The sequence below is a fragment of the Cnephaeus nilssonii genome (genome assembly GCF_951640355.1).
Source record: "Cnephaeus nilssonii genome assembly, chromosome: 6".
In the NCBI taxonomy this organism is placed as follows: domain Eukaryota; kingdom Metazoa; phylum Chordata; class Mammalia; order Chiroptera; family Vespertilionidae; genus Cnephaeus; species Cnephaeus nilssonii.
Genome location: NC_137077.1, coordinates 8,003,970 through 8,028,708, shown reverse-complemented (window position 1 = coordinate 8,028,708; position 24,739 = coordinate 8,003,970). Strand labels below are relative to the sequence as shown.

At 43.3% G+C, this 24,739-nt stretch overlaps 1 protein-coding gene across 12 annotated transcripts in view; it reads right to left on the bottom strand.

The window, feature by feature from the left end:
- The window catches only part of RBFOX2 (RNA binding fox-1 homolog 2), a 248,184-nt gene extending 224,876 nt beyond the window's left edge, over positions 1 to 23,308 (bottom strand). For 3 of the 12 annotated variants that reach the window (XM_079774755.1, XM_079774760.1, XM_079774765.1), the window contains exon 1: positions 22,649 to 23,299. In XM_079774755.1, the coding sequence (XP_079630881.1) occupies positions 22,649 to 22,837 (189 nt within the window). In that variant the 5' untranslated portion in view covers positions 22,838 to 23,299. Of the gene's footprint in view, positions 1 to 22,648 lie in introns of all 12 variants that reach the window. The other 9 variants (XM_079774757.1, XM_079774758.1, XM_079774762.1 and 6 more) reach the window with 6 other exon arrangements.
- Positions 23,309 to 24,739: the final 1,431 nt, after the last annotated feature.

Here is a 24,739-nt window from a genome sequence, read left to right as displayed (position 1 = left end):
CTTCCATGTCTGCCTGCCTGCCTCTTTACACCTTTCCCTTTACCTGCCTCCAACACCACATTTCCACATGACACAGAAGTAAATCCCATTCAAAAGCACACATGAAAATTTTAGAACTGCAAGTTCTTTACAATGTTCAATCCTCTGATCCAACCCTTCTAGTTTAAGAAACTGTTGGGGTGTAAAGGGGTGTATAGCTACACACACATGCGTGTACAGAATTTCTCCAGGATGCAACAGAAACTACTAGGGTTTCTATCACACTAACACTCCAGCAGGACCTTCAGGACTCCTCCAGTTCTGAAACACTGCTGAACTAGTAAGTTCTTCCCCACTGCTAACCGGCAATAACCTTCTTCAAGACTCATCCACTACTAGTGCTAGCTCCCCTTGAATGCTTGAACCCGGTACAATGAAGATCTCTGTTCCTTGTCAGCCTCTTCTTTCCTGTCTACCAGATCATCAACGGGGCTCCTTGGTCCCCTTTCTACACTTCTCAGCTTTGAATTTTCCTTCACTCTTTCAATACTTCTGCATCCTAACATTAACTCATTTTTCCATAACATACCTCACAGCTTCCAAAGCCTGAAGGCCATCACTAGCAGTTGGCATTCTTTTGCTTCCTTGCTGCTTTTCTATCAATTCATTTCATTCACTATTCAGCAAACATTTATTGGGTGGCAACTGTATAGCAAATATTATAGTAACAAGTCAAAAGGAGAAACCAAACCTGGTCCTTGTTTTAATAAACTAGCAGCTTAGGACACATTTTTCAAAATCAAACCTCTTGCCACCCAATAAATGTCCTGCATTCACCTAACCCTAATGCCGCCAACAAATAGACAGCATCTGTGTATGTTCTACTTAAAGAATCCCTAGGTCCCCACCAAATCTAAGTCATAACACTCCTCCCAGCTTCTGTCTCATGAAGCAATTATGAAATGAGAAGCTTGGCAAAATAGAGCAAATCATTTCTCAAAAAGTGTTCTAAACTTTATTTTTCTTGACCTTTAGCTTATGGTAGCTCAGAAACATTTCTTAAAAGCATTTGTAGTCAGCCATTTTTGGTAACTTGTGAGCAAAATTATTTTTAGCTGAAAATTTTATTTCAATCCCTCTTTCCTAACTCAAAAGCATCTGACCAGGTTTGGTTCAAGCTTTCCAGAATAAGTTATCTTTGAGTGGATTCAAAGCATAGAACATTTCAGCTTCAAAGGAGAAACTTTATCCATAAGAGGCATAACAACCAAAATGTGCAAATATACAAGATATGTGAACAAGTGTCACTTGCCTCCCGGCCACCTACCCTGGTACACTGTGGAGATTAAACACGTCAATGTTCGGAAAGTTTGTGAAAACCTCTGATGGCCAAAACATTGTATTTACAGCATTCCTGCTATGAAGAGCAAAATGTGTGCTTGCATGGCAGGAAGGACTTCACATAGACTTAAATACAGTGCACTGGAACATCAGGCTCAAGTTACTTCCATGCAGCACTCAACTATGACTCCAAATGGGGGTGAGTAGTTCTGCTGGAAGGCTGCACAACTATATGTATATCTACAACATTACCAAGTACAGGTTTTCCCTCCCTTTTGGGGGGATGAACAAAGGCAGTGTTACTACTCCACCTACCACTATGAGGCCATGCTCCCTGAGTGGTAGGATAATCCAATCACCACCATCCAATCAGCTTCAAGAAGAATGGTACATGACTGCAAGAGGATGGCAGTCAGTGGATGAACTAACTACCAAAGACACTGGGAAAATCCCCTGCCCTCCTGGCCTCCATTCCAAGCCTACTGACCCACCTGCAATTCCTCTCATGCCTTGTCCTTGTACAGACTGCTTCTTCCTCCTGGAACGGCCGGCCCTCCCTCTCCTTTGCCTGCCTTATCCCTACTCACTCACTCCCTCCTCAGCACCGGCTCCTGCAGAATCTTCTCCCTGTGCCCATCCCACCCCAGCTGGGTAAGAACTCTTCAATTACTCCACTCCCACAGAAACACTGTCCTCACTCCTCTCAGGTAGAGAAGCTCCTCATTTATCATCAGGTTAGGTCTGGAATGAAAGACAGCTCCTAAGTCTACTAGTTCATAAAATTTCAATGTGAAAAAGTCCAAATAACCCAAGGTTGCAAATCTAGTGAAAGAACATTTCTTAAGAAATCTGGAGAGGCTTATGGTAGTGGTTCTAATTTGTTTTTGATTCTTCTCAACTCACTTTATGATTTGCACTTAACCCTTTACAACTGTGCTGTTGAATCATTCATCCTGTACAAATAGTCAACATTGCTTCCATTTATAATCATCTCTACATTTATCCACCCTTTGGATCAGCATTTTCATTACAATTAGTTTTTCCTTATTGAGTAAGATAGTTAATAATAAAAATAAGCACTAAAAACACCTTATATACTAACAAAAAATGTGATAACAAAATTAAAATAACATCATGCCACCACTAGCACCATTTTGTCTTTGTTTGTGGTATGCAGAATTGGCACATTTTTACTCTGGCACATAACTTTATTGTTTGGTCTATGAAAATTAGCAAGTTCAAAGATCTTAATTAAGTACAATAGCTCCTGTATTTATTCCTACGTAATTTTAATAAATTATTTTAAAACAATATATGCAGCCTGGCCACTCAATACCTGTCACTCAATACCTCTACCCAGAGGCAACCACTGTTACAGTCTTGCATTTCCTGGCAGAGTGTCTACGTGCATATCATTATATACTTTTTTCCTTTACACTTGATGTATTTTAGAATCTCTATATCCATTCATACACAGCTAAATCTTTTTAATGGCTGTGTGGTATTCCATTGTATGACTATAACATTTTAGTTGACAGATCTCCTGTCCAAGAGCATTTTGGTTTTTCAGTCTTTTGCTATTTCAAATAATGTTGTAATATATATCAGATTTACACATAGATGCTAGAGTATCTGTGGGATAAATTTCTAGAGATGGAACTGCTGAGACAAGGAATATTGCTAAGTAGCTCTCTCTTCATGGAGGTCATGGGACTTTTTACCCCACCAGCAATATGAGTACCTATTTCTGTACCTACACCCTTATCAATACATTGTGTGATCAAATTTTTATTCTAATGTACTGATGTTTCAGAAACCAGCCCATAGACCTCACAGGTTCCATAAAAAACTCCTTGAACTCTGTAACCCTGGGCAAACATGTCCTAAGCATTCAAATGTTGTTGGAAGAAAGAATGACCAACCAAAAGGGTAAGGGCTTTTTCACAATAAGAGGTTTGCTTTTAATATAAAGAACAATGAAACTGATTTAAATACTAGCTTTTCTTTTTTTCCTTTTAAAGAGGGAGGGAGAAAGAGAATGAAGAAAGGGTAGATGGATGAATTGATTCTGATCTGAAATGGTTTCTCCTAGAGGCTTTAAAAAAAATCAGGAAAGATTCATACCTGTCTGAAATAGGTAAGTATTGTTCTACCTTAAAGTAAGGTATACAGACAGCCTTTCTTCAAAATGTCGAGAAAACTCAAGGGTCTCTAATGCAACTCCGAAAGGAGGAGCAAGATTCCTTCTATGAAAATGCCATGCAATACTAAAGTTTCTCACATCAATATTCTTTTTACACAACTTTCCAAAAACTTGTTTTTATATTTTTATTGATTTCAGAGAGGAAGGGAGAGGGATAGATAGATAGAAACATTAATGATGAGATAGAATTATTGATTGGCTGCCTCCTGCACACCCCCAATTGGGGATCGAGCCCGCAACCCCGGGCATGTGCCCTAACTGGGAGTTGAACTGTGAGCTCCTGGTTCATAGGTCGATGCTCAACCACTGAGCCACGCCAGCCAAGCCAAAAAACTGATTCTTATCGTGTATTGTACACAATTGCATAGTTGGTAACCATTTCATTGATTTGCTTCTGTGTGATGCCTGACATAATTAATACTAAAAATCTCTTGGTAAATACAATAAATACTGAACTCTGCATGGCCCTTGGTCAGCATGTGTTTGCCACGGTCTCTGGTGCCCCTCCTTGGTGCTATGACAACCACCATAATAACAGATAACACTTATGTAGTGTTATCATGGACCAGGCACTCTTCTGGGCACATTATATTTATTACATTAATGCATTTAATACTCACAACAATCTTGAGGTAGAAACTATTATTACCCCATTTTATACATAAAAAAAAGTGAAGCACAGAGGAAGTAACTTGCCCAAAGGACACAGTTACGCAGGTACAGAGACAGAACATGAATCTAGACAGTCTCACACCAGAACTGGTCCTCTTAACCCAATATTTTATTACAGTGTGATAATTACTCTGATACAGTAGTACACAAAGGATGTTACCAAAACACTAGGGTCTGACATACGCTCCTCTGTGTGCACCTCAATCAGAGTAATCACCTCACTGTATTAAAATGATCTGTGTACACATCGACTTCCCACTGCACGGTCAAGTCTTAGTCATCACTGTGCCCCTACGTGACTCAAATTCTTCAACTGGGTTTTAGGTTAAGAAAATACCAGATCTATTTCTTGAGTTTGTACTGCAGGTTTTCAATGCTGGTGCTTCTTCTGCTCCTGTGTGCTACCATTTCCTAAGACCAATATCCTGTAAGATACGATCTGCTTCTCAAACTGTGCTGCTTCCCAGTGATGCTGGCCAGACCGCTCAAACTGCCGTGGGTACATTCTTGGAGTCCTGAAACACCAGAGACCCGCACCACCATTCCTGCTGGGTAGAGCGCGGGCAGTACAGCTCCCACCCCAGCAGCCAGCAGCCTGGATCGGTGGCTCTTATCAGGAAGATGGAGTTATTTGAGCTACCTGCCAACCCATCTCTCAACTGCTAAGACAGGCGCTTTCTGCTATCAGGTTGCACAATTGCCTGGAAACCTTATACCGGGTGTGAAGGAAGAAGCAATAGGGGAAACAACACAGCATCTGGTGCCCTGCCGGCTTCCATTCACTGCTTAGGGCCATAGAGATCAAGTAGACCTAATTCACTCCAGTGAGGCCGTAGGACCATAAAGACGGTATGGTGGGCGAGATTAACGTTACCACACAATGGAGGTCAGCATTCATCTAGAGTGCAAGACATCCCCACTGGCGTCATTCTCCAAACAGTTGGAATGCTACCTCCTCGATAATATTCTTGGGGAGACAAAGGTCCATTGCAGAAGCCATCTCTGAAAAGCACAGTTTTACTTCCTATCTTTAATTGCAGAAGTCTGTAAAGGATAATAGAGCTAGAAACAAGCCTATGCTTGAAATCCTTAATTCTATGTCTAAATTAGAATCCACTATGTTCAATAAGCAAAAGAAAAATATTCCCTGTTTGTTGAACCATATCTATTTACTTCCCATCCAGTCTCAGTGGCAGAGTGGGCAAATCCCAGGGATCAAAAGCATTCACTCAATCCTGGGACTTTCCACAAACACAGGGGATAAGGGAAACCAATGACAATTATGGCTGCCAAGATGCAAACACCTATGAGGAATTAAACCTTCCTTTCTCACAATTTAATTCAAAATCTGGCTCACTGAACAGCCTCATGACACCACTGACATTCAATCAGGATAAACCTGGGCATTTTAGATATGTCTGGTATAAAGGATGTCATACTGAATAAAATCACACTGTGGTTAGATGCCACGTGCAATGACTCAAGGCAGATCCTGAGTATCATTACTAACTCAATGACAAACAAGGTTATCTGACCCAAAATGGGCCCATTAGGGCAGTGGTCGGCAAACTGCAGCTCGCGAGCCACATGCAGCTCTTTGCCTCCTTGAGTTTTTAGCAAAGTCCAGCTTAGGAGTACCCTAATTAAGTTAATAACAATGTACCTACCTATATAGTTTAAGTTTAAAAATTTTGGCTCTCAAAAGAAATTTCAATCATTGTACTGTTGATATTTGGCTCTGTTGACTAATGAGTTTGCCAACCACTGACCTAGGGCAAAAAGAACCAGGAGCAGCTGGCTGGGGCAGGTGGGAAGCTGAGGAAGCCTATATTTTACTCCTCTTTAAAATACCTTTATTAGACCAGCTAGTGTGGCTCAGTGGTTGAGTCTTGACCTATGAACCAGGAGGTCATGGTTTGTTTCCTGATCAGGGTACATGTCTGGGTTTCAGGCTTGATCCCCAGTAGGGAGGCATGCAAGAGGCAGCCAACTGATGATTCTCTCTCATCATTGATGTTTCTACTTCTCCCTCTTTCTTCCTCTCTGGAATCAATAAAAACATATTTTTTAAAAAAAAGAGTTGTACTACTATCTGTAATACTTTAAACAATAAAAATTTTTTAAAAAGTAGTTTCAGAATAGAGTTTGCATTACAGAAAGGGATATTAAGGCCTGGGGAATTTTTCATCAATTTCCTGAGAGGCTAAGAAGTATGGCCAAACTTCAGAAGAGCAAATCAGAGATAGATGAATATATTTTTATGTCAACCCAGGGACTTTCAAAGTTGCATATTAAGTATGACACATTTAAATAAATGCATTTAAAATAAAAATAAAAAAAGAGTTGGTGGCAAACTACCTTTAAGAATAATAATAACAACAATAAAAAATATCTTTACTATATTTTAAAGCCTATCTTTAAAAGGTATCACCAGTCAGGGATTTGTAAGGTATTCATGCGAAAGAATGGAGATGCAAATTAGGTCTCCCACCCTGTGATTCCATGATTCTAAAAAAACCACCATGTAGACTCAAACTTTGTGAGATCTTGTATTAAACAGTCATCCTTACTAGAGACATTTAGATCTAGTTATTTCAGTAGACCAAAACAGAATAATCCCAATTCCAGAAACCTAACAAATGGAGTAAAAAATCTAAACTATAAAAGTGATCTCCAAATACATAGAAAAGCAAAACAAAGAACAGTACGCATATTAATACTTCCATTTGAGTTTTTAAAGGGGGGTGGAGAAAATGTTATTCAGGTACTATCTCTGAAAGGATACCCAAGTAACTAACCATACTGATCACCTGCAAGGAGAGACACTAGGTAGTGGGCAGCAGGCAGAAACTTTTTCCTCTTCAATCTGCTGCATATTATGAATCACAACTATGTGAACATATTATATGCTTTAAAAATAAATGTAAAAATAAAGGGGAAAAACTCCATACTCAAAACTCTCTGAGAAATCACACAAAATAGTAAAATAAATAAATAAATACTAAGAAATTTAAGAATCTATTAAGCCCTAAAGCCAAATGTTGGAGCATATTGTTTATTCTCACATACTCTCTCTGAGCGTGAGATACACTTGCCCATTAAAATGAAGACATCATCTACTTTTCCTGACTGAAGCAAAGCCGCTCCAGATAACCTCTAGATGGCTTCAGCTATTACGATTTCATACTACCCACCATTTTCAGCCATTGATTTATCTACTGTTGACCTATAATTTGCTCAAATCATAGATGAAATAACTTTGAGGCAAAAAAAAAAGACAACACAACAACAAACCACCATATATACTATTACCCCATTTAAATTCCCTTGAATATGAACTACAGAAAAGTGAGATAAACACATAAAGTCCCTAATACAATGCTTGGCACATTCAAGTACACAATAAATTTTAGCAAAATCCCAATTCAAAATACTGGCTTGATCTAAATTATTGAAGAAACTGGGGTTCAATGTTGACTTCAAGTTTTACATAAATCAGCTTTCAGGTAATGGGTAAAATGTTTTCAGTATTAAATATATGGCATGTGAAGACAAGAAAGTACATATTCAACTCGATTCCTCAGCATTCATACTCTTTGGTCTGAGGGGCCTGAGGCCCAGAGGAAAAGGCACTGGATAAAGAGCTACAAGATCTGGGTCAAAGCATCATCTTTGCCACTTCCTAGTCATGAGGCTTAGAAAGGCCTATTTGCAATATCTGAAGAGTCACCAGTCTTTCAGGGCTGTTGTAGGGAATAAAGACCTGAGTCAAAATATTTTATAAACTGTAAAATATAATATAAACTTAATAACTGTATGTGCAGTTTTAGTCACTGTGCTTCAAATCAGATGATTACAGAAAAAAGCAACAAAAATTATTTTAAAATTTGAAAAAGTAGGTTATATAAACGTTGATATATTTTTCAACATTTACTCAATTTTTATTATCATATATCTCTGGCACTGAAGGAGGAGCCAAGGATACAAAGATTAAGAGACTGTTCCTGCCTTTAAGGAATTAAAAAAGCAGTAGGATACAAAATCATGGGCCTGGGTAACAATAATAAAATGGCTATTATACAGGGTGGGGCAAAAGTAACTTTACAGTTGTGAGTATGCAAGAGTTTATTCTTGTATTATTATTTATTAACTAGAGGCCCGTTGCACGAAGATTCTTGCAAGAATAGGCCTTCCTTCCCCTGGCTTTGCTTCCGGCCGCCCAGGAGCCTGCAAGTCCTCGCTCCCCGCCAGAGTACCGCTCCTATAGCTCCCTCTGCCCCTCCCCTCATAGCGGGCATCCCACCCTGCCTGGCTGCTCCGCACCTGGGTATGCAAAGTAATCTGCCATATTTTGGGTCAATTTGCATACTCACTCCTGATTGGCTGGTGGGTGTTGCAACATTATGATCAATTTGCATATTTCTCTTTTATTAGTGTAGGTTATTTTATTTTCCATACCAACCTCAGTAAGCCTACTTTTGCCCCACCCTGTATATTGAACAGCTACTATGTGTCAGGCCTGAACTGAATAATAAGCACATTATATACCTTATATCTTCATTCTTATACTAATCCTAGTTACTTAACCAAGTAACTTAAGGCTTAGTTACTTAACCAAATAACTTAACCAAAATCACACAGCTATGAAGTAGTAAGGCTGGGACTCCAACTCAGGTTTATCTGCAAGCCCATTCTATTTTTTATAATCCAGGCATGGGAAAAGCTTTTCTAAGCATGACACAAATGAACAGAAATCATTAATGTAAACATTAATAGACCTAGTTACATTAAAAAGTAAAATTAACCTCTGATATAGAAAATGAAAAAAAAAAAAAAACAAAGTGCAAGAGAATGTAGCAAGTATGCTAGTTTGTGTAAAAGGAAAAGAGAAGTAGCCTAAGAAACAACAATGGTGCTCGTTCTGTTAACATGGTATAGGGCAGGTAAGGAACAGGGATGAGAGGGAGATCCTTCACTAAATACCTTTTTATGAATTGAGTCACAGCATCTGCTTATGAAAAGTAAAATGAAATAGTTAAGAAAACTGTGCTTGACTTTTTTTTCCCCCAGAATGACAACTATTATTTCTCAAAGAGTAATCAATGAAAACAGGTTGGTATACCTGAATTAGACAATTTCCTTCCTTAAAACAGGATGCTGGACCAGTCAAATAGTTCAGGTTTCTTAAACTCTAAGATACTGGTAAAACAAACAAGTATTTACTATTTTCCTAAAACTAACACAGCAGAAAACAATTCATAGTAAAGCAAAATCCAGAAAGAATGAATGATCCCCACACTAACCTCAAGAAAATAAAATATAAAGGGTCTTGAAACAGGCTTCCCAGAATTAAAAAGCAAGATCTACAGGATAACATTCCAAACTACTCATAGAGAGAGAAATGCAAAGTAAGCATAAAGGAAAACTGCACATACACATTGACAGGCACACAGGTATCTGTTCATCACGGCATTTTTATACCGCTGACAAAAATTTCTAATGGTCCCTGATAGCACTTTTTTGAAAAGGCCTTGTATCATGCCAACAATAACCAATTGATCTCCAACACTGTAAAACACAGCCAGTTCAAAGCTAAAATGTTGCTGCAAAAAGATCTATCTACTATGACAAGCAGCTAAAGACCTAGAACAGAAAGTAGGGGGACAAAGGATGTGTCTATAATGCATAATGAGCAGCAGCTGGGGATGGGGACGAGGTAGCCAACAGAAATATTAACCTCTAAGCTCAACACAGCATCACTTCAAAGTCTAGGATGATATCAAAATTAGCCAAATCAGCTTATTAAAAGTCATGAGTCAAACTATGATTACAACATACAAACCATACAATAAAGTTTGTACATGAGGATAGCAAACACAAACATTTATGCAATGGGCCACATAAGTGACAGCTGTATAGTACTATTCACCATCCTTTAAACAAGTCTGCCTCTTCCTCTCTCACAGAGATGCCCAGCATAAAACCATAGACACACTTTCCAAACAAGTACTACCACCTCCCGGTAAGCTTTGCCAAAGCTCCCACTGTGAGAGGCAGCCATTGTGTAGACTTCCTGAAGTTCAAAGTCCTCACACCCACTGTGCCAGCCACTGACAGTGCCTGTGTTCCTGGAAGCTTGTATGAGGTGCAAACCAATGAGTAAAGCTTTGTGGGTGCTGGGAGCCAACACAAAACATCTTCTAATTTTGCCAGTTCTTGCTTTGAAATCACACAGTCCTACTACCCCATCCCCTAGAAACCAAGAAATAGCAGGTGAAAGCTGTCAAAGCCACATACATATTCAGACCGATTGGGGGACAAGCCAATCTGATGAGAGGATAAGCAAACTCATTTGCAGATTCTTTTTGCAAAGGATTGGGGGTGGATGGGGTGGAGGAATTCAGTAAGAAAGTGGGGGAAGGAGCCAAACAATTCCTGCTTTCTACCCAAAATTATTACCTACTCTCCTCAGAATTTTTGTGGAGCACTGAACTGCAGAGGGGAAAAAAACACGTAAGGTCGTAACTGTGACTATATAAAAACCCCCAAGACAGAATGACCTATGAAACTAAGCTCCATGCAACAAGGACTAACTATATAGCTGCTTTTCTACTTGTCTAACGGTCCAAGATAAACAGAGCAGGCTCAGAAGCCCACCAACTTCCAGGAAAAGGGAACCAAAGTCCTCTTGACTCAGGACAAGCCACACACCCCTGAAATAGATTCCTAAATGAAATCCATATAGGTCTGCTTTGGAAATCATCTGGCTGACAGCAATGAACACTCCCTCCTCCAAACAGCTCCAATTTGCAGAGGAAAAAGCTGCTCAAATAAAGCATCTGGAAGAACTCCCCATGAGCCTGTTCCAAAAGTGTTCCAACCCAAGCAATAGCTGGAGCTCACATTCAAACCCCACAGCACCCCGAGACAATGTCTGCAGTACCTCTAGTTCTGTTAGTATAGCTTCTGCCCCCACCCCACATCCCAGAGCTGAGAGTCCCACAGCTACCGCCACCCTAGCTCAAGCAGCTTTGCATCACCCTCCGGATAAATCATGCTTTGTTTGTGATATTCCCAATTAGAATCCGACAAAATCAATGTGGCCAAAAAGAAAAATAAATAGTATGCCTCCTCAAAAACCACATGCCTGGAATAAAGTATCCAATACTCAGTGTAAAACCTCTTTTCCCCTGCAAAGGAGAAACCAAGGAATCGTCCTCTACATGGGAAAAACCCCACATACCAGGGTATTATCTGGGGACTTAGGTCCCTAAAAAACCCAAGTATTATGGTTGAACACACCCATGTGGAAGTCTAAATTTCAAAGGTTCTGTTCCCACACTTGAGAAAATAGGTTTTTAAGCAGTTACTCAACCATTATGATTTGGCGATTCAAAATTGTCCTCTACTTCATAAGTGGTATTTATCATGTGTCCTGTGCCTTGAATCCTCAGCTGAAATTTCTGGATGCCACGTATGTGCAGATCATGTCACAAGGAAGTGATATTACAAGTCAATCTCTCTCTCTCTCTCTCTCTCTCTCTCTCTCTCTCTCTCTCTCTCTCTCTCTCTCTCTCTCCCCTCCCTCCCTTCCTCCCTCCCTCCCTCCCTCTTATCCCTTCTCAGAACCTGCTTCATTCAGAATCCAAAAAGCCAGAGGCACTACAAAGCATGCTCATTTGCCTTTAAACAGGCCCAACTAAACTAGCAAGAGACCAGGAGAGAATTATACAGGAGCACAAATCAGAAGCTGAAACGGAAGGAGGAGGGGAGAACAAGGGCCAGTGAGAGATGATTCCTGTAAAATTCTTTTATAAATCTATCTCCAAAGGTGAGATTTAAAAGAACTGTATCAAACGTCCTCATTTTCAAGCATATCTAATGAACAATCTGAAAAATAGCTTATATGTTTGTGAGGTATCTCAGTTTGGTATTTTTCCTGCATCCATAAAAACAAGCTATGAGAGCTTATGAAAGTCATCGATTGAAAAGGGAAAGGTTAAGGTCCATCGTTGATCAAATGGGCACAGTCCCAAATGGTGGTAAGAGAGCCAACTGCAACACTCCAGAATCTCTCAGCAGCATGTAGAAGGCAGATCAACAGACTGCTCCAGTGAACTGGAACAGTTTAGCTCTAATTGCCCCTTACTTGTGTGGGTCCTCTCTTTTCCTTAACCACACCATCACAAAGGCACTTTTTAGACATACACACGTGCATGCAATTAATATCTGAGCGCAGGAAACTAAACATCAGGTTGCCATGCCCACCCAGCACATTCAGCAGTTAAATTCCACCCCAGCTTCTGTTTTCAAAGACCCCCTCTCTCACCTTTAACCCGAAATCAATGAAAAGATCAGGTACCATTCACAAATCCCACAACACCCAGTCTTTACTTGAGCTGGAAAACAGACCAAGGGCCAGACCTCCCCCCACCCCACCCCACCCCCGCCGGGAAAATCTGGAGAAATAAGTAAAGCCATCTGCAGGCCCCAACTGAGAAGCAGAAAGACAAAAGTTCAGTTCAGCAAGCTCCACAGCCCCAGGCACAGTGCTAAATCCTATGACCTCCAAAGGATCTGTTGACCTCACAGTCTGGGTCCGGGTGGAAGGGCAGACATTTGAGCAAATGTTAATCTAAAAAGTCTTAAAACAGAGTATGGACATTACATGTTTTGGAAACGAGCAATAATGGGAGAGGGAAGGGAGCCGATACAAAAGGCATCCAGTAGGAATCAATATCCCAAATGATTCTTGAAGATCGAGCCTTACAAATGAGAGATGGTATGCAGGAACTGCAAGCTGAAGGAACAAACAAGAGGCACGAATTAACTGGGGTGGCAGTGTGCTCAGAAAACTACAAGCCTCTGAACATGGACTTGGAAGTGGATGTAGAAAGAGGTGAGGCTAGAAAATCGGGCAGAAATCAGGACCTGGTAGGCCAAACAAGAGAACGGACTTTATCCTGAAGTCAAAGACAAGCTATCAAATGATGTTAAGCTCTTTCAGATGGATGACTCTGTTAATAGTCTAGACTCTAGAGCAGTGGTTCTCAACCTTTTTAATGCCGAGACCCTTTAATACAGGTTCCTCATGTTGTAGTGACCCCCGACCATAAAATTATTTTCGTTGCTACTTCATAACTGTAATTTTGCTACTGTTAATGAATCGTAATGTAAATATCTGTGTTTTCCGATGGTCTTAGGCTCTACAGCAGCGGTTCTCAACCTGTGGTTCAAGACCCACAGGTTGAGAACCGACCCACAGGTTGAGAACCGCTAGCAGGGTCGCCAAAGACCATCAGAAAACACAGATATTTACATTACGATTCATAACAGTAGCAAAATTACAGTTATGAAGTAGCAACGAAAATAATTTTATGGTTGGGGTCACCACAACATGAAGTGTATTAAAGGGTCGAGGCATTAAAAAGGTTGAGAACCACTGGTCTAGAGGGTGGGTTTAAAGACACTGGAAAGAGACCACTAGAGACATCCCAACTTAATTTCCACAAACCAAAATGAGAACAAAAGATACCATCTATTTGATGCAACATATTTAACCAACAAACCTTATAAAGTTTGAAACACAAACATATACCACCAAAACAGCCAGTTTATAACGGTCAGCCACACCCCCAGGAAAGATCCCACAGGTTCCACGAAATGTCCACATGCCTGATGCAGGCACTGTGATACGTCAGTAGTCCTTTCAGTCCTTAGCTAATGTCTCCTCTTCTTCTAACTAGAGAGAGACCACATGACCAGATCCATTTTCCTCCTCTACCCTGATGACCAGCAAATTAGGTTTCCCAGTTTAACACATTGCTCATCTCTAGTAGTTCCCAACTCTGGCACTTAATCGAAAGTGCATTAACCACACCATGCTGCTCTGGCAGTAAGCAGGAACTCAGAGTGCTGTACAGCAGGTTATAAGGAGGCAAGAAATAAACATTTACTGCTGGATTCCATGATAGGCACTTTAAATAATCTCGGCTATTCATTATAGCAACTCATTAGAGTATGTATTAATTCTTCCAGTTCACAGAGGTGTAAACAGGAGTGCAGATGTTAAGTATCTTGCCAAAGGTCATTCAGTTGGTAACAGAATTCAAACCCAAATATGAGAAATTCGAAATGTGTTTCTTTCATTACACCAAACTTCAAGTATATATGAATAACAAATGTAATTATATGTTAAGGTTGGTAATAATAATGGTAATAATAATAATATCTCCCTTTTAAAAACTAACTGAGAGGGAACCCATATCATATTATTTTGGAATAAGGGATCACTCAGAGAAGTCACACCTGAGTTATCACAACTGGAATCTCCAAATGCTACTAAAAAAGGTAATTCCTGAAAAAATGTTCAGACTCCAATAATCAGAGCAAGTTGGCTCTACTCCAAAGAAATATACCAAATCCTCCATGCACTTTCCTCTGAGTCCCTAACACGTTTGAAAAAATGCATAGCAGCTCTTATTTTCTCTTTTTCTTCCCACCCCACCCTTCCTCCCTCCCTCCCTTTCTCCCTCCCCCTCTCCCCCTCTCCTCCTTTCCCCTTCTCCCTCTCTCTCTCTCTCATTCCCCCACAAATTACAGAAATATGTCCGGGATTCACTTGGCAGTTCTGATCCGATTTGCCCCAATCCTAGCTCAAGCAGCTTTGCATTACCCTCCTAACTAGATCAGCAACAGCCAATGGGTTTTATTCAAGCTGATCTGTGATGGATTAGATAATGAAACCTTAGTCATGTAAGCTGGCTGCTTGTATTGGGGCTGTAGGGGAGAAGAATAAGAAACTCAATACTCCTAGGGGCCACCTAAAACACCAAATGCAGCCGCCATCCCTCACTCCATCTGTTTGCTCCAATTACTGCCATTTCCTTTCCATCATCTCTGATGCTCTTCCCTCTTGTTTTTGAAGGAAGCGCACATCTGCCCCAGAATAAAGATGTTTATTATGCTTTACAAATGCATATCCACAAAAATTCAAACAAATCCACTCATTAAATGACTGTCTTCATTGTTTCTGCAATTAAAGCCTGACATCAAACTGACAGCCTGAAAGATGTCAAACTAGTAATTCACTAGAGCGACATTCTTGCTTAGACTAAGTAGTACAGTGACTTTCTTTTCCCACAGTCCTGTAATCTTGAGGCCTGTCCGCACCAGTCTGCTTTATATCAAAATGAAAGTTAAATCTCTAGTTAGCTTCTGCTGTGTTCATATGTCATTGTGGTAGGGAAAGAAATGACAAGGTGGCTAGGAAATGGGAGAGATGGGAAACAAATTCATCTCAGGTTAATTTCTTGAGTCACCCTGAAAAAACAATTCTACTCTGAATTCAGACCTGAATTTCTCCTTCTCAAAGACATTCCCAGTTTTACATTCGCAGTCTTCTCTGTGAGGCTTTTAAAAAATGTAATTTTTTTTAAAATATATTTTATTGATTTTTTACAGAGAGGAAGGGAGAGAGATAGAGAGTTAGAAACATCGATGAGAGAGTAACATCCATGAGCTGCCTCCTGCACACCCCCTACTGGGGATGTACCTGCAACCAAGGTACATTGCCCTTGACCAGAATCGAACCTGGGACCCCTCAGTCCACAGGCCGACGCTCTATCCACTGAGCCAAACCGGTTAGGGCAAAAAATGTAGTAATTTTTATGTGACTAGACCTCAGTTTCTGCATCTGCAATACTATTCATCACTCTGGCAGTTAATGGGCTGAATGTCTGTGTTCCCCCCAAATTAATCTATTGAAGCCCTAGCCCATAATGTGATGGTATTTGGAGGTAGGGCCTTTGGGAGGTAATTGGGTTTAGATTAGATTATAATGATAGGACCCTCATGCTGGGATTAGTGCCCTTATAAGAAGAGGAAAAGATACACCTTTCTCTGTCCAGGAACTCTCACCGAGGAAAGGCCACGGGAGCACACCAAAGAAGGCAGCTGACTGTGAGCCAGGACAGCCCTCGCCAGACAGTGAGTCTGCCAGCACCTAAATCTTGGACTTCCAGCCTCCAGAACTGTGAGAAACAAATTTCTACTGTTTAAGCCACCAGATCTAGGGTATTTTGTTATGGCAGTCTGAGCAGATTAAGATAGGTAGAGATTCAACAATTTTAATGAGATTGTCAATGATTATTACTTGGAAGGAAAGCACATTACGTTTTTATTTTTAATCCTTACCTGAGGATATGTTCTTTATTGATTTTAGAGAGAAAGGAAGAGGGAGAGAGACATGGATGTAAGTAACATCAATTGGTTGCCTTCTGTACACACCCCAACCAGGCATCGAACCCGCAACATGGGTATGTGCACTGACTGGAATTGAACCCAAAACCTTCTGGTGTATGGCACAACACTCCAACTGAGCGACACTGGCCAGGGCAGGAAAACACATTACTTTTATACTCTATTCAAATGGTAGCACTATATTCAGTTTCAGCACCCAAATACCCAAGTAAGAGTCCCAAGATACATCCATGTAGGACAGTGATGGCGAACCTATGACACGCGTGTCAGCACTGACACGCGTAGCCATTTCTGATGACACGCGGCCGCATGCCAAGGATGAAACATTTGCTGCTCCTGAGGATGAAACATTTGCGACTAGAGTCTTGGAGTTAGTTTTTTCCTCAAAGTGACACACTACCCGAGTTATGCTCAGTTTTTTGGCGAAGTTTGACACACCAAGCTCAAAAGGTTGCCCATCACTGACCTAGGAGGAAAGAAAACCAGAAACAAGCAAATGGGAAGATAAACTATTTCAAGAAAATACAGCATCCACACAGCAATTACAGGCTACCTGGAGCCCCTTCCCTGAGACCAGGTAAAAGTCTTCCTACTACTAGAATCAACAATGAATATGAACTACTGAACCCACTTAGCTAACTTGGATTTATGAGTCTATGCTCAGAAGCAATTACTCAGCCATACAGCAATCACATGCCAACATTTCACTGCCATAAAGAATTTTGCTGAAAGCTGTAAGTAATACTTTAGGCGCACCTTGCCTTATATAGCAGCTAAGTTCCTGGAGAGTTGCACAAAATTGAATTTTTGTTAAGTTGTTTTTATTCATTGGAACAGATAAGCAAAAGAATTCATTCAACAGTTTTAGAAAGCCCAATTTTCATACATATCAGACTTGCATAAAGTGAAATGAACCTCTGAAATCTATACAGTGTATCTTCCACCAGGTTAGAGTACAATATTGCCAAGTACCCTCTTTAACAACTTTGTTTCTTAAACCCTATTCCAGTTTTCAAGTTGAATTTCTCGTCCCTCCTGCTCCGTGGTTCAGGGTTCTCTGTTTCTATGCTATTCCCAGGGTTGTGCTGACTCCTCTTCCACCCACATAAACCTTCTGGATCCTGCCCTTGAAAGGACCAACCCTTCCCCTCTCGCCTTGTGAGCCTAAGGATTACAACATAAGTACCACCGACTCCCTCCTGTTCTCTACGGTCCACTTTGGGAAGTAATGATTTACTCCAAAAGCTCAGTGGCAGTAATTCAACAGGGTCCAGCTTTGGAATCTCCAACTTAGAGGTACAGCTCCATTTCATAAGCAGCCTTGTGAAATTAGCACAACAAGGAACTTTCTTCTGTAAAAAAAGGTTAATCTTGGTGGGCTCTCTCTGGAGTATGCCCATGCCTTTTTTCCTTCTCAGGGGTGCATTTTTACTGTCTCTGCCCATGAGACTTGCAACCAGGGGAGCAATGGGCGGTGGCAGCTCGTCCTGGGCTAATCCCCCCAATCTGTCTCCAGGGCAGATTCTGTGTCCCTTTTCTCTGACTCCCAGTGAGCTAAGAGCAGCCCTGCAGTGGCCTACTTCTTTCCTCTAACGTTTCCAGGGAGCCAAAGCTGCCTGCCTAGGCTCTCCCCTATGGGTTCTTCCACCCTAAGCCCTTCATTTGTTTCACTGCCCCCAGCTTTAATAAACATACTTCAAAGTAAAATAAAGGGGGGTGGGTAATCTTTTGATACTTAAAAAATTGGGGAATTTCATGAAGGTACTCTCACCCCTGAATTTCATTTTTTCTATCCCTTAATTATTTATAAAAAAGGTCAATTTCAACTTCAACTCAACAGGCATTGAGCACTTGCTATGTACCCAAAAGTGTTAGGCATTAAGAATAAATACATTTTAAAAATAATTTTAAAAATAAAATAAAAAAGAATAAACACAAAGAAAATACCGTTCCCATCTCCTAGAAGCTTTCAGTCTCACCAGGGAAACAAGAACAACACAACTGAGGGGCAATATATACGATGCATGATTAAGCATCGATGTAAAGGAGATAAGAGGGGGCCCTGGCTGGTGTGGCTCAGTTGGTTGAGCATCATCTGTGCACCAAAAAGTCATCGGTCTGATTCCCGATCAGGGCACATGCCCAGGTTGCAGGCTCGATCATGGGTCAGAGTGTATGCAGGGGACAATCCATCAGAGTTTCTCACATTGATGTTTCTCTCTCTTCCTCTCCCTTTCTTTCTCTAAAATCAATAAAAACCTATTTTAAAAAAAAAATACATAAAGGAGACAAGGTGGGGCTCTGTTGTCAACTAAATTGTCAGAAGGCTTCCCAAAAAGAACTATGACCTCAGAAAAACTCTATTTGTGTTGAGTTGCAAGAAAAAAATGCATGCTTTAAGACATACTCATATAGAGAGAGAAGGCCATGTAACTATGGAAGCAGAGAGTAGAGCGGTATTGCCACCAGCCAATGAGCCAAGCGATTGGGGCAGACTCTAGAAGCAGGAAGAGGCAAAGAATGGATTCTCCCCTGGAGCCCCTAAGAGCAACCAGCCCTGCTGACATCTTAACTTTAGGTCAGGGACACTGACTTTGGACTTTCAATGTCCAGAATTGTAAGACAATAAATTTGTGTTTCCTAAGAAAATAATTAATAAGTAAATAATAACCCATATACCAAAAAGGTCGCCTGCACTAAGGATTTTTAAAGTGTTACTTACATATGGCCTATGGCAGCGGTCGGCAAACTCATTCGTCAACAGAGCCAAATACCAACAGTACAACGATTGAAATTTCTTTTGAGAGCCAAATTTTTTCAACTTAAACTTCTTCTAACGCCACTTCTTCAAAATAGACTCGCCCAGGCTGTGGTATTTTGTGGAAGAGCCACACTCAAGGGGCCAAAGAGCCGCATGTGGCTTGCGAGCCGCAGTTAGCCGACCACGGGCCTATGGCATTTCTACATCGTTGATGTCCTCTCCTAAGGCTGCCAAACCCCTGCTCTTTCTGCTCCAGCTACACCAGTCTTTACCCCAGGACATTAAAAAGACAGTCAGTACCGTAGCTTTAGAAGATGCAACTGCCTCAGTACCCAGTTCCTCTACCTGAGCCCTCTTCTCTCAAACATCTGAATGGCCCATCCCCTCACTCCATTCAAAGGTCACCTAACAGAGAGGCCTTCCCTGACCATCTTCTTCATTCTCTCTATCCCTTTACCTGCTTCCCATTTCTTTTTAGCAACTTACCACCATCTAATAGTTGTTCACTTCTTTATTACCTGTCTCTTTTTATTAGAATATGCATTCCATGAGGGTAGGATCTTTAGTTTAGTTCACTACCATATCTCCCAGACCCGTGGTCGGCAAACAGCGGCTCGCGAGCCAAATGTGGCTCTTTGGCCTCTTGAGTGTGGCTCTTCCACAAAATACCACGGCCTGGGCGAGTCTATTTTGAAGAAGTGGCGTTAGAAGAAGTTTAAGTTTAAAAAATTTGGCTCTCAAAAGAAATTTCAATTGTTGTACTGTTGATATTTGGCTCTGTTGACTAATGAGTTTGCCAACCACTGTCCTAGACTCTAAAACAAGGCCTAGCACATAGGAGTTGCTCAATAAGCATTAGTTAAATGAATATTAAATATTCTACAATTATTCTCAGAATGATACAAGAACATCCTAGAGGTAGGTATAGGTCATCTAATCTTAAATTTTACCTTTTCATGGACATTATTTCTCCTTTATTCCCAATTATATCTCAAATTACAACTTTCCCATAAAGCCTTCCTTGACCATTTCAGCAGGAACGATCATCTCCATCTTCTGGACCCAGTGGCACAAATCCTCGGCATACTTTGGCTCTAAATTATGAAATGCCTTTTGACATGCATCTATCCTGTGGTATCTCTACTCCTGTTCCGCTGAGCTTACCAAAATAATAATAATAATAATAATTTATATATACACTTTTTTAAACTTTTCAGCCATGTTGTCTCCCCATCTAAATTGTAAGCATCAAGTACCTTAAGATCAGAGAGCTTGACATATTGTTTAGAAGATAACTTAGAAATCACCCTGTATAAACACTTTACTTTACAACTAAGGAAACAGAGGCCCCAAAAGGATGGGTTTTCCCAGAGCCATACAGCTAGCTGAAGGCAGGAGACTAAATCAATGACGATATGAATACCTGTGTGACATGGTCTGTTGGAACTACCACAATGAAAATGCATACAGTGAAAAATAAAACACCCACAAATACACAGAAGGAAAAAAAGATTCTCTGTGGGATAGTTCTAAGTTGCCCATTTGTACCCAAAGGACCTAATCCACTCCTTCCTCTGCATAACCCAAAGTCCCTATGCACTGCTCCACTTCCAAATACTACTTACTATCCTTAGCCAATTTGAAGGCAACCAGCAAATAATGGGCCCCAGGAGGGGAGGGAGGAGTCTCACTATTACCTGTGATTGACAGAAACAATAAATGAATGCAGACATACACAGATATATGCACACACCAAGCAGAACAGGCTCAACAACACCAACATCCAGTCTCCCCTCCTGACCATCCACTATTAACCCCCCCACCTAAAGTCTCCCCATATTCCTCTACATTATTTTTCCGTGGCCTCAAGCTTTTACTTCTCACAATCCCTCAGCCTAACAGAGTTCTAATGGAGAACAAAAGCAGGCAAACAAAAGAATTTTAAAATAAACACCGAGAGGATCGGGGTTTTTTTACCCAAATCAACAGAAATAACCGAGTGGCCTCTGCAATGGAGACCCAGAAGCACACAGCAAACTTGCCAGGCTTACATGCGGCTCCATCTCTAACAGGAAGTCGGGCAGAGCCTTGAAAAGCAGGAGCCGAGCACAGGAAGTCTCTTAGCCCTGCAGAGATTTCCAAGAGCGGTGTAATGGAGAGAGCCCGGGAATAGGAATTAGAAGACCAGGCTTTCAGGTCTAGTTTTACTGCCAGCTAACTGGGTGGCCTTAGGCCCGTCACCAGTCTTCCCTGGACTTTTGATTCCCCATCTATAAAACGAGGCAGTGAACACATCTGGGGTCTTGCATCCACTCCAAACAATAATAACTATTGACTCTTCCCCACCAAAAAAGTGCCCGTAAACTATTTTGCATAAGAATCTTCCAAGTCTATCCAGGTGAAGAACCCCTGGAAAAAGATGTCTCTGGTCCCTTCTAACATTCTATGATTCTAAGAGAATTAGGCAGATGTCAAAACAATTGCTGGTATGTGAGCCCTCCCCGCCACCCCCAGGCCCATTTCAGAGCCAGTATTTTCTGAACAGAGACCAAAATCCTAAAACCTATGAAGGTTTCATGCTCTTCCGCCAATTACCAAGTCGACTGGCATCCTCACTGTATTTCCCATTCCCTACCCAATCCGACCACCTTATCTTGGAGTCCACAGCTCAGAATCCAGTCTTCTAACAGCCCTCTAAATATCCCAGAGCTCTCAAGAGCTAGCCCATGCCCTAGCTATCGGTATAAGATGCAACTGACAAAGTGCAGGAGGGACTGACTTGTCCTGGTCTCTCTGCAGAGCCAGGAGCAAGCGCCACCAAGTTAATGTGACTGAGCGCCACGCTGTCCCCACCACACAGCCAAGCTCCCTGTGATTGAACCCACAATCGAAGCCACATCCCCTTTTGGGCTCTCGAGGAGTTCTCTCGCTGTTCACTCCACTCCTTCGGATGCCACTCCCTCCTCGCAGGGTGGGTCGAGGACTGCCAAAACGGCACTCCTCCAGGGGAGGGTTCCCACCACCGTCCCCTCGTCCTCCACTCAGTCCGGGGGCTCCCTGGGCAGCAGACTCAGGATCTCCTGGCTTCCACTCCACCCCAAGCAGCCAAGGAAGGGGTGGGAGAAATGGAATCCATCTCCACCATGTCCGATTTCCCCAAAACACCTATCCACGCGTCGTGTCCCCTCATCCACTCAGGAACCGGGACCCTCGTGGCCGCACCGGGGACCTCCTGTACACCCTGGCGTCCACGCGGAGCTCCCCTACCTTTCCACCAGGCCCCGACCGGCCCCCTCCCACCTCCAAGCCAAGGATCCCTGGAGTCCGCCCCGCTCCATGCCGCGGGAGCCCGGGCCGCCGCCCCCCTCCCCTCCCCCCGGGCCCCGCGCCGCACCCCCCGCCGTAACGGGATGCCCGTCCCGCGCGGTCACCTGCATCCCGCCGCCGTCGTCGTCGGCCGCCGCCTCCTCGGTGCGCGGCCGCTTGCTCAGGCCGGGCTCGGCTCCGTCTCCTCCCGCTCCGGGCACCGGCAGCTCCAGCTCCGACTCCCGCTTCATCCCCCGGGCAGCGGCGCCGGGCCCGAGCTGGAGCGGCTGCTGCGGCTGGGCGCCTTCCGCCATCCGCCCGCGCCCCCCTCGCCTCTGGGAGCCGGGCGACCCGCGACAGGCCACCTCCCCCTGGGCCTCGGCCCCCGACAGTCGCGACAGGCGGCCGCGCGCCTGCCCCCGCCCCCGCGTGCGTGCGTGCGTGCGCGCGCGCGCGGGCCCGGCGCCCCTCGGCCACGGGCTCCGGGCGCTCGGCGCTCGCCGGGTCCTCGGCTCGGGGCGGCTGGCGGGTCGCGACGGACACCCGTTCGCGCCCTCACGCGCACACGCGACCCTCGGCCTGGTCCGCCTGGCGCGCCCCGCCTCCCGCACTCACGGAGCTCGCCCGCCGGCCTGCGCCCGCTCCCTCTCACGGTCCCTCACAACACGCCGGCCCAGGGAGGAAGGGGGCGGTCCGGGCTCCCGAGGTGCGGGGAGGGGTGTTTGATGGGGGGAGGAGTGGCTCCCAGCAGGAACGAGCTGACTGGCCGGGATCCTCCGACCCGCCACTGTGGCAGCACCGGGAAGGCGGGGAGAGAGAAAGAAGGAGGGAGGGACCGGGATCTGGGACTCCGGGCCGCGCGGGAGGCTGCGGCGGGGGTGGGGCGGAGAGGGCGGGGCGGGGGTGGTGACCGAGCCTGCGGAGGGGGCGGGGCCAGTGCCCCTCGGCAATCTTCGCCTCCTCCTCCCCCGGCGCCCGAGGGAGGCCGGGAAGAGGTCGGGAAAGTTCGGGAATCTCCGGCATCGGCGAGGGGTGGCCCGGGAGGAACTGCGCGGCTAGGATTCCAGCTGGCACGGAGGGGGCGGGGTCTGTTTCCTTTCAGGGCGGGGCCACAGCCTGGGGCAGGCGGAGCTTGAGAGGCCCGAGGGCCCGGTTGGTTCCAGGAGAGGGAAGGGCACGCTGTGGGCGGGGGCACTTGGCCTGCACCCTCTCTGGCGAAGAATGGGGATCGACCTACTACTATTGGAAGGTCCAGGAATGAAGTCACCACTTCAAGGGTCTCCCCAGTGCTGAAAGCTCTTACTTCTAATCATCATGATAGTTATTATTATCACATTCCTGATCATCTTAGTAACACCTGAGGTTTGTAAGGGCTTTACCGTTTGCACAATGCGTTCACAGACCCGTTTTGAAGCTTGCTTCAGTCCTGCAGCTAAAAAAATGGCAGATCCAGATCTCATTCTCTTTCTCTACACCTTGCTGCCTGTGTAATACTTTATTTCTTATCAAGTTTGTACAATTAGAGATAATTGTGCAATCCCTTCTCTCTCCTAAGAGACTGTAAGGACCAAGAGGGCATCTGTTTTCTCTGGGTTCCATATTGTGGCCTGTATGTTATAGGGATAAAATGAAGTTACGTGAACGACCTGGATTTTACTTCAAACAAGTTACTTCATCTCTCTGGGCTCTTGATAATCATTTGTAAAATGAGATGGTTTAGGTCAGTGCTTTGCAACCAGGAGCGATTTTGCCCCTTTCCCTCTCCCCCAGGATACTTGTCAACATCTGGAAACATTTTTTATTGTTACAACAGGGGGTTTGCTGCTGGCATCTAATGGGTAGAGGCCAGGGATGTTGTTCACGATCCTGTGATGAACGGGACAGTCTTTACAACAGTTGTCCAGCCAAAAATATCAATACTGTGAGGTTAAGAAACCCTGGATTTGATTATTTATAACATCCTTTTGAGATGGGTCTATGATTGTCCTTTCAACTTGGATTTAACCTGGCTAGGGCTGGAACAGTACAAAGAAAAAGATCCTTGCTTTGGAGTCAGACCAACCCAGGTGTGAATCCAGACTTTAGCACCTACTGCCCATGTGATGTTGGACCAGGATCACTTAAGAATCCTATCTAATAAAAGAGTAATATGCAAATTAAACATCACTCCACTACACCCATAAGCCACGCCCCCAAGCCAATCAGGAGCGAATATG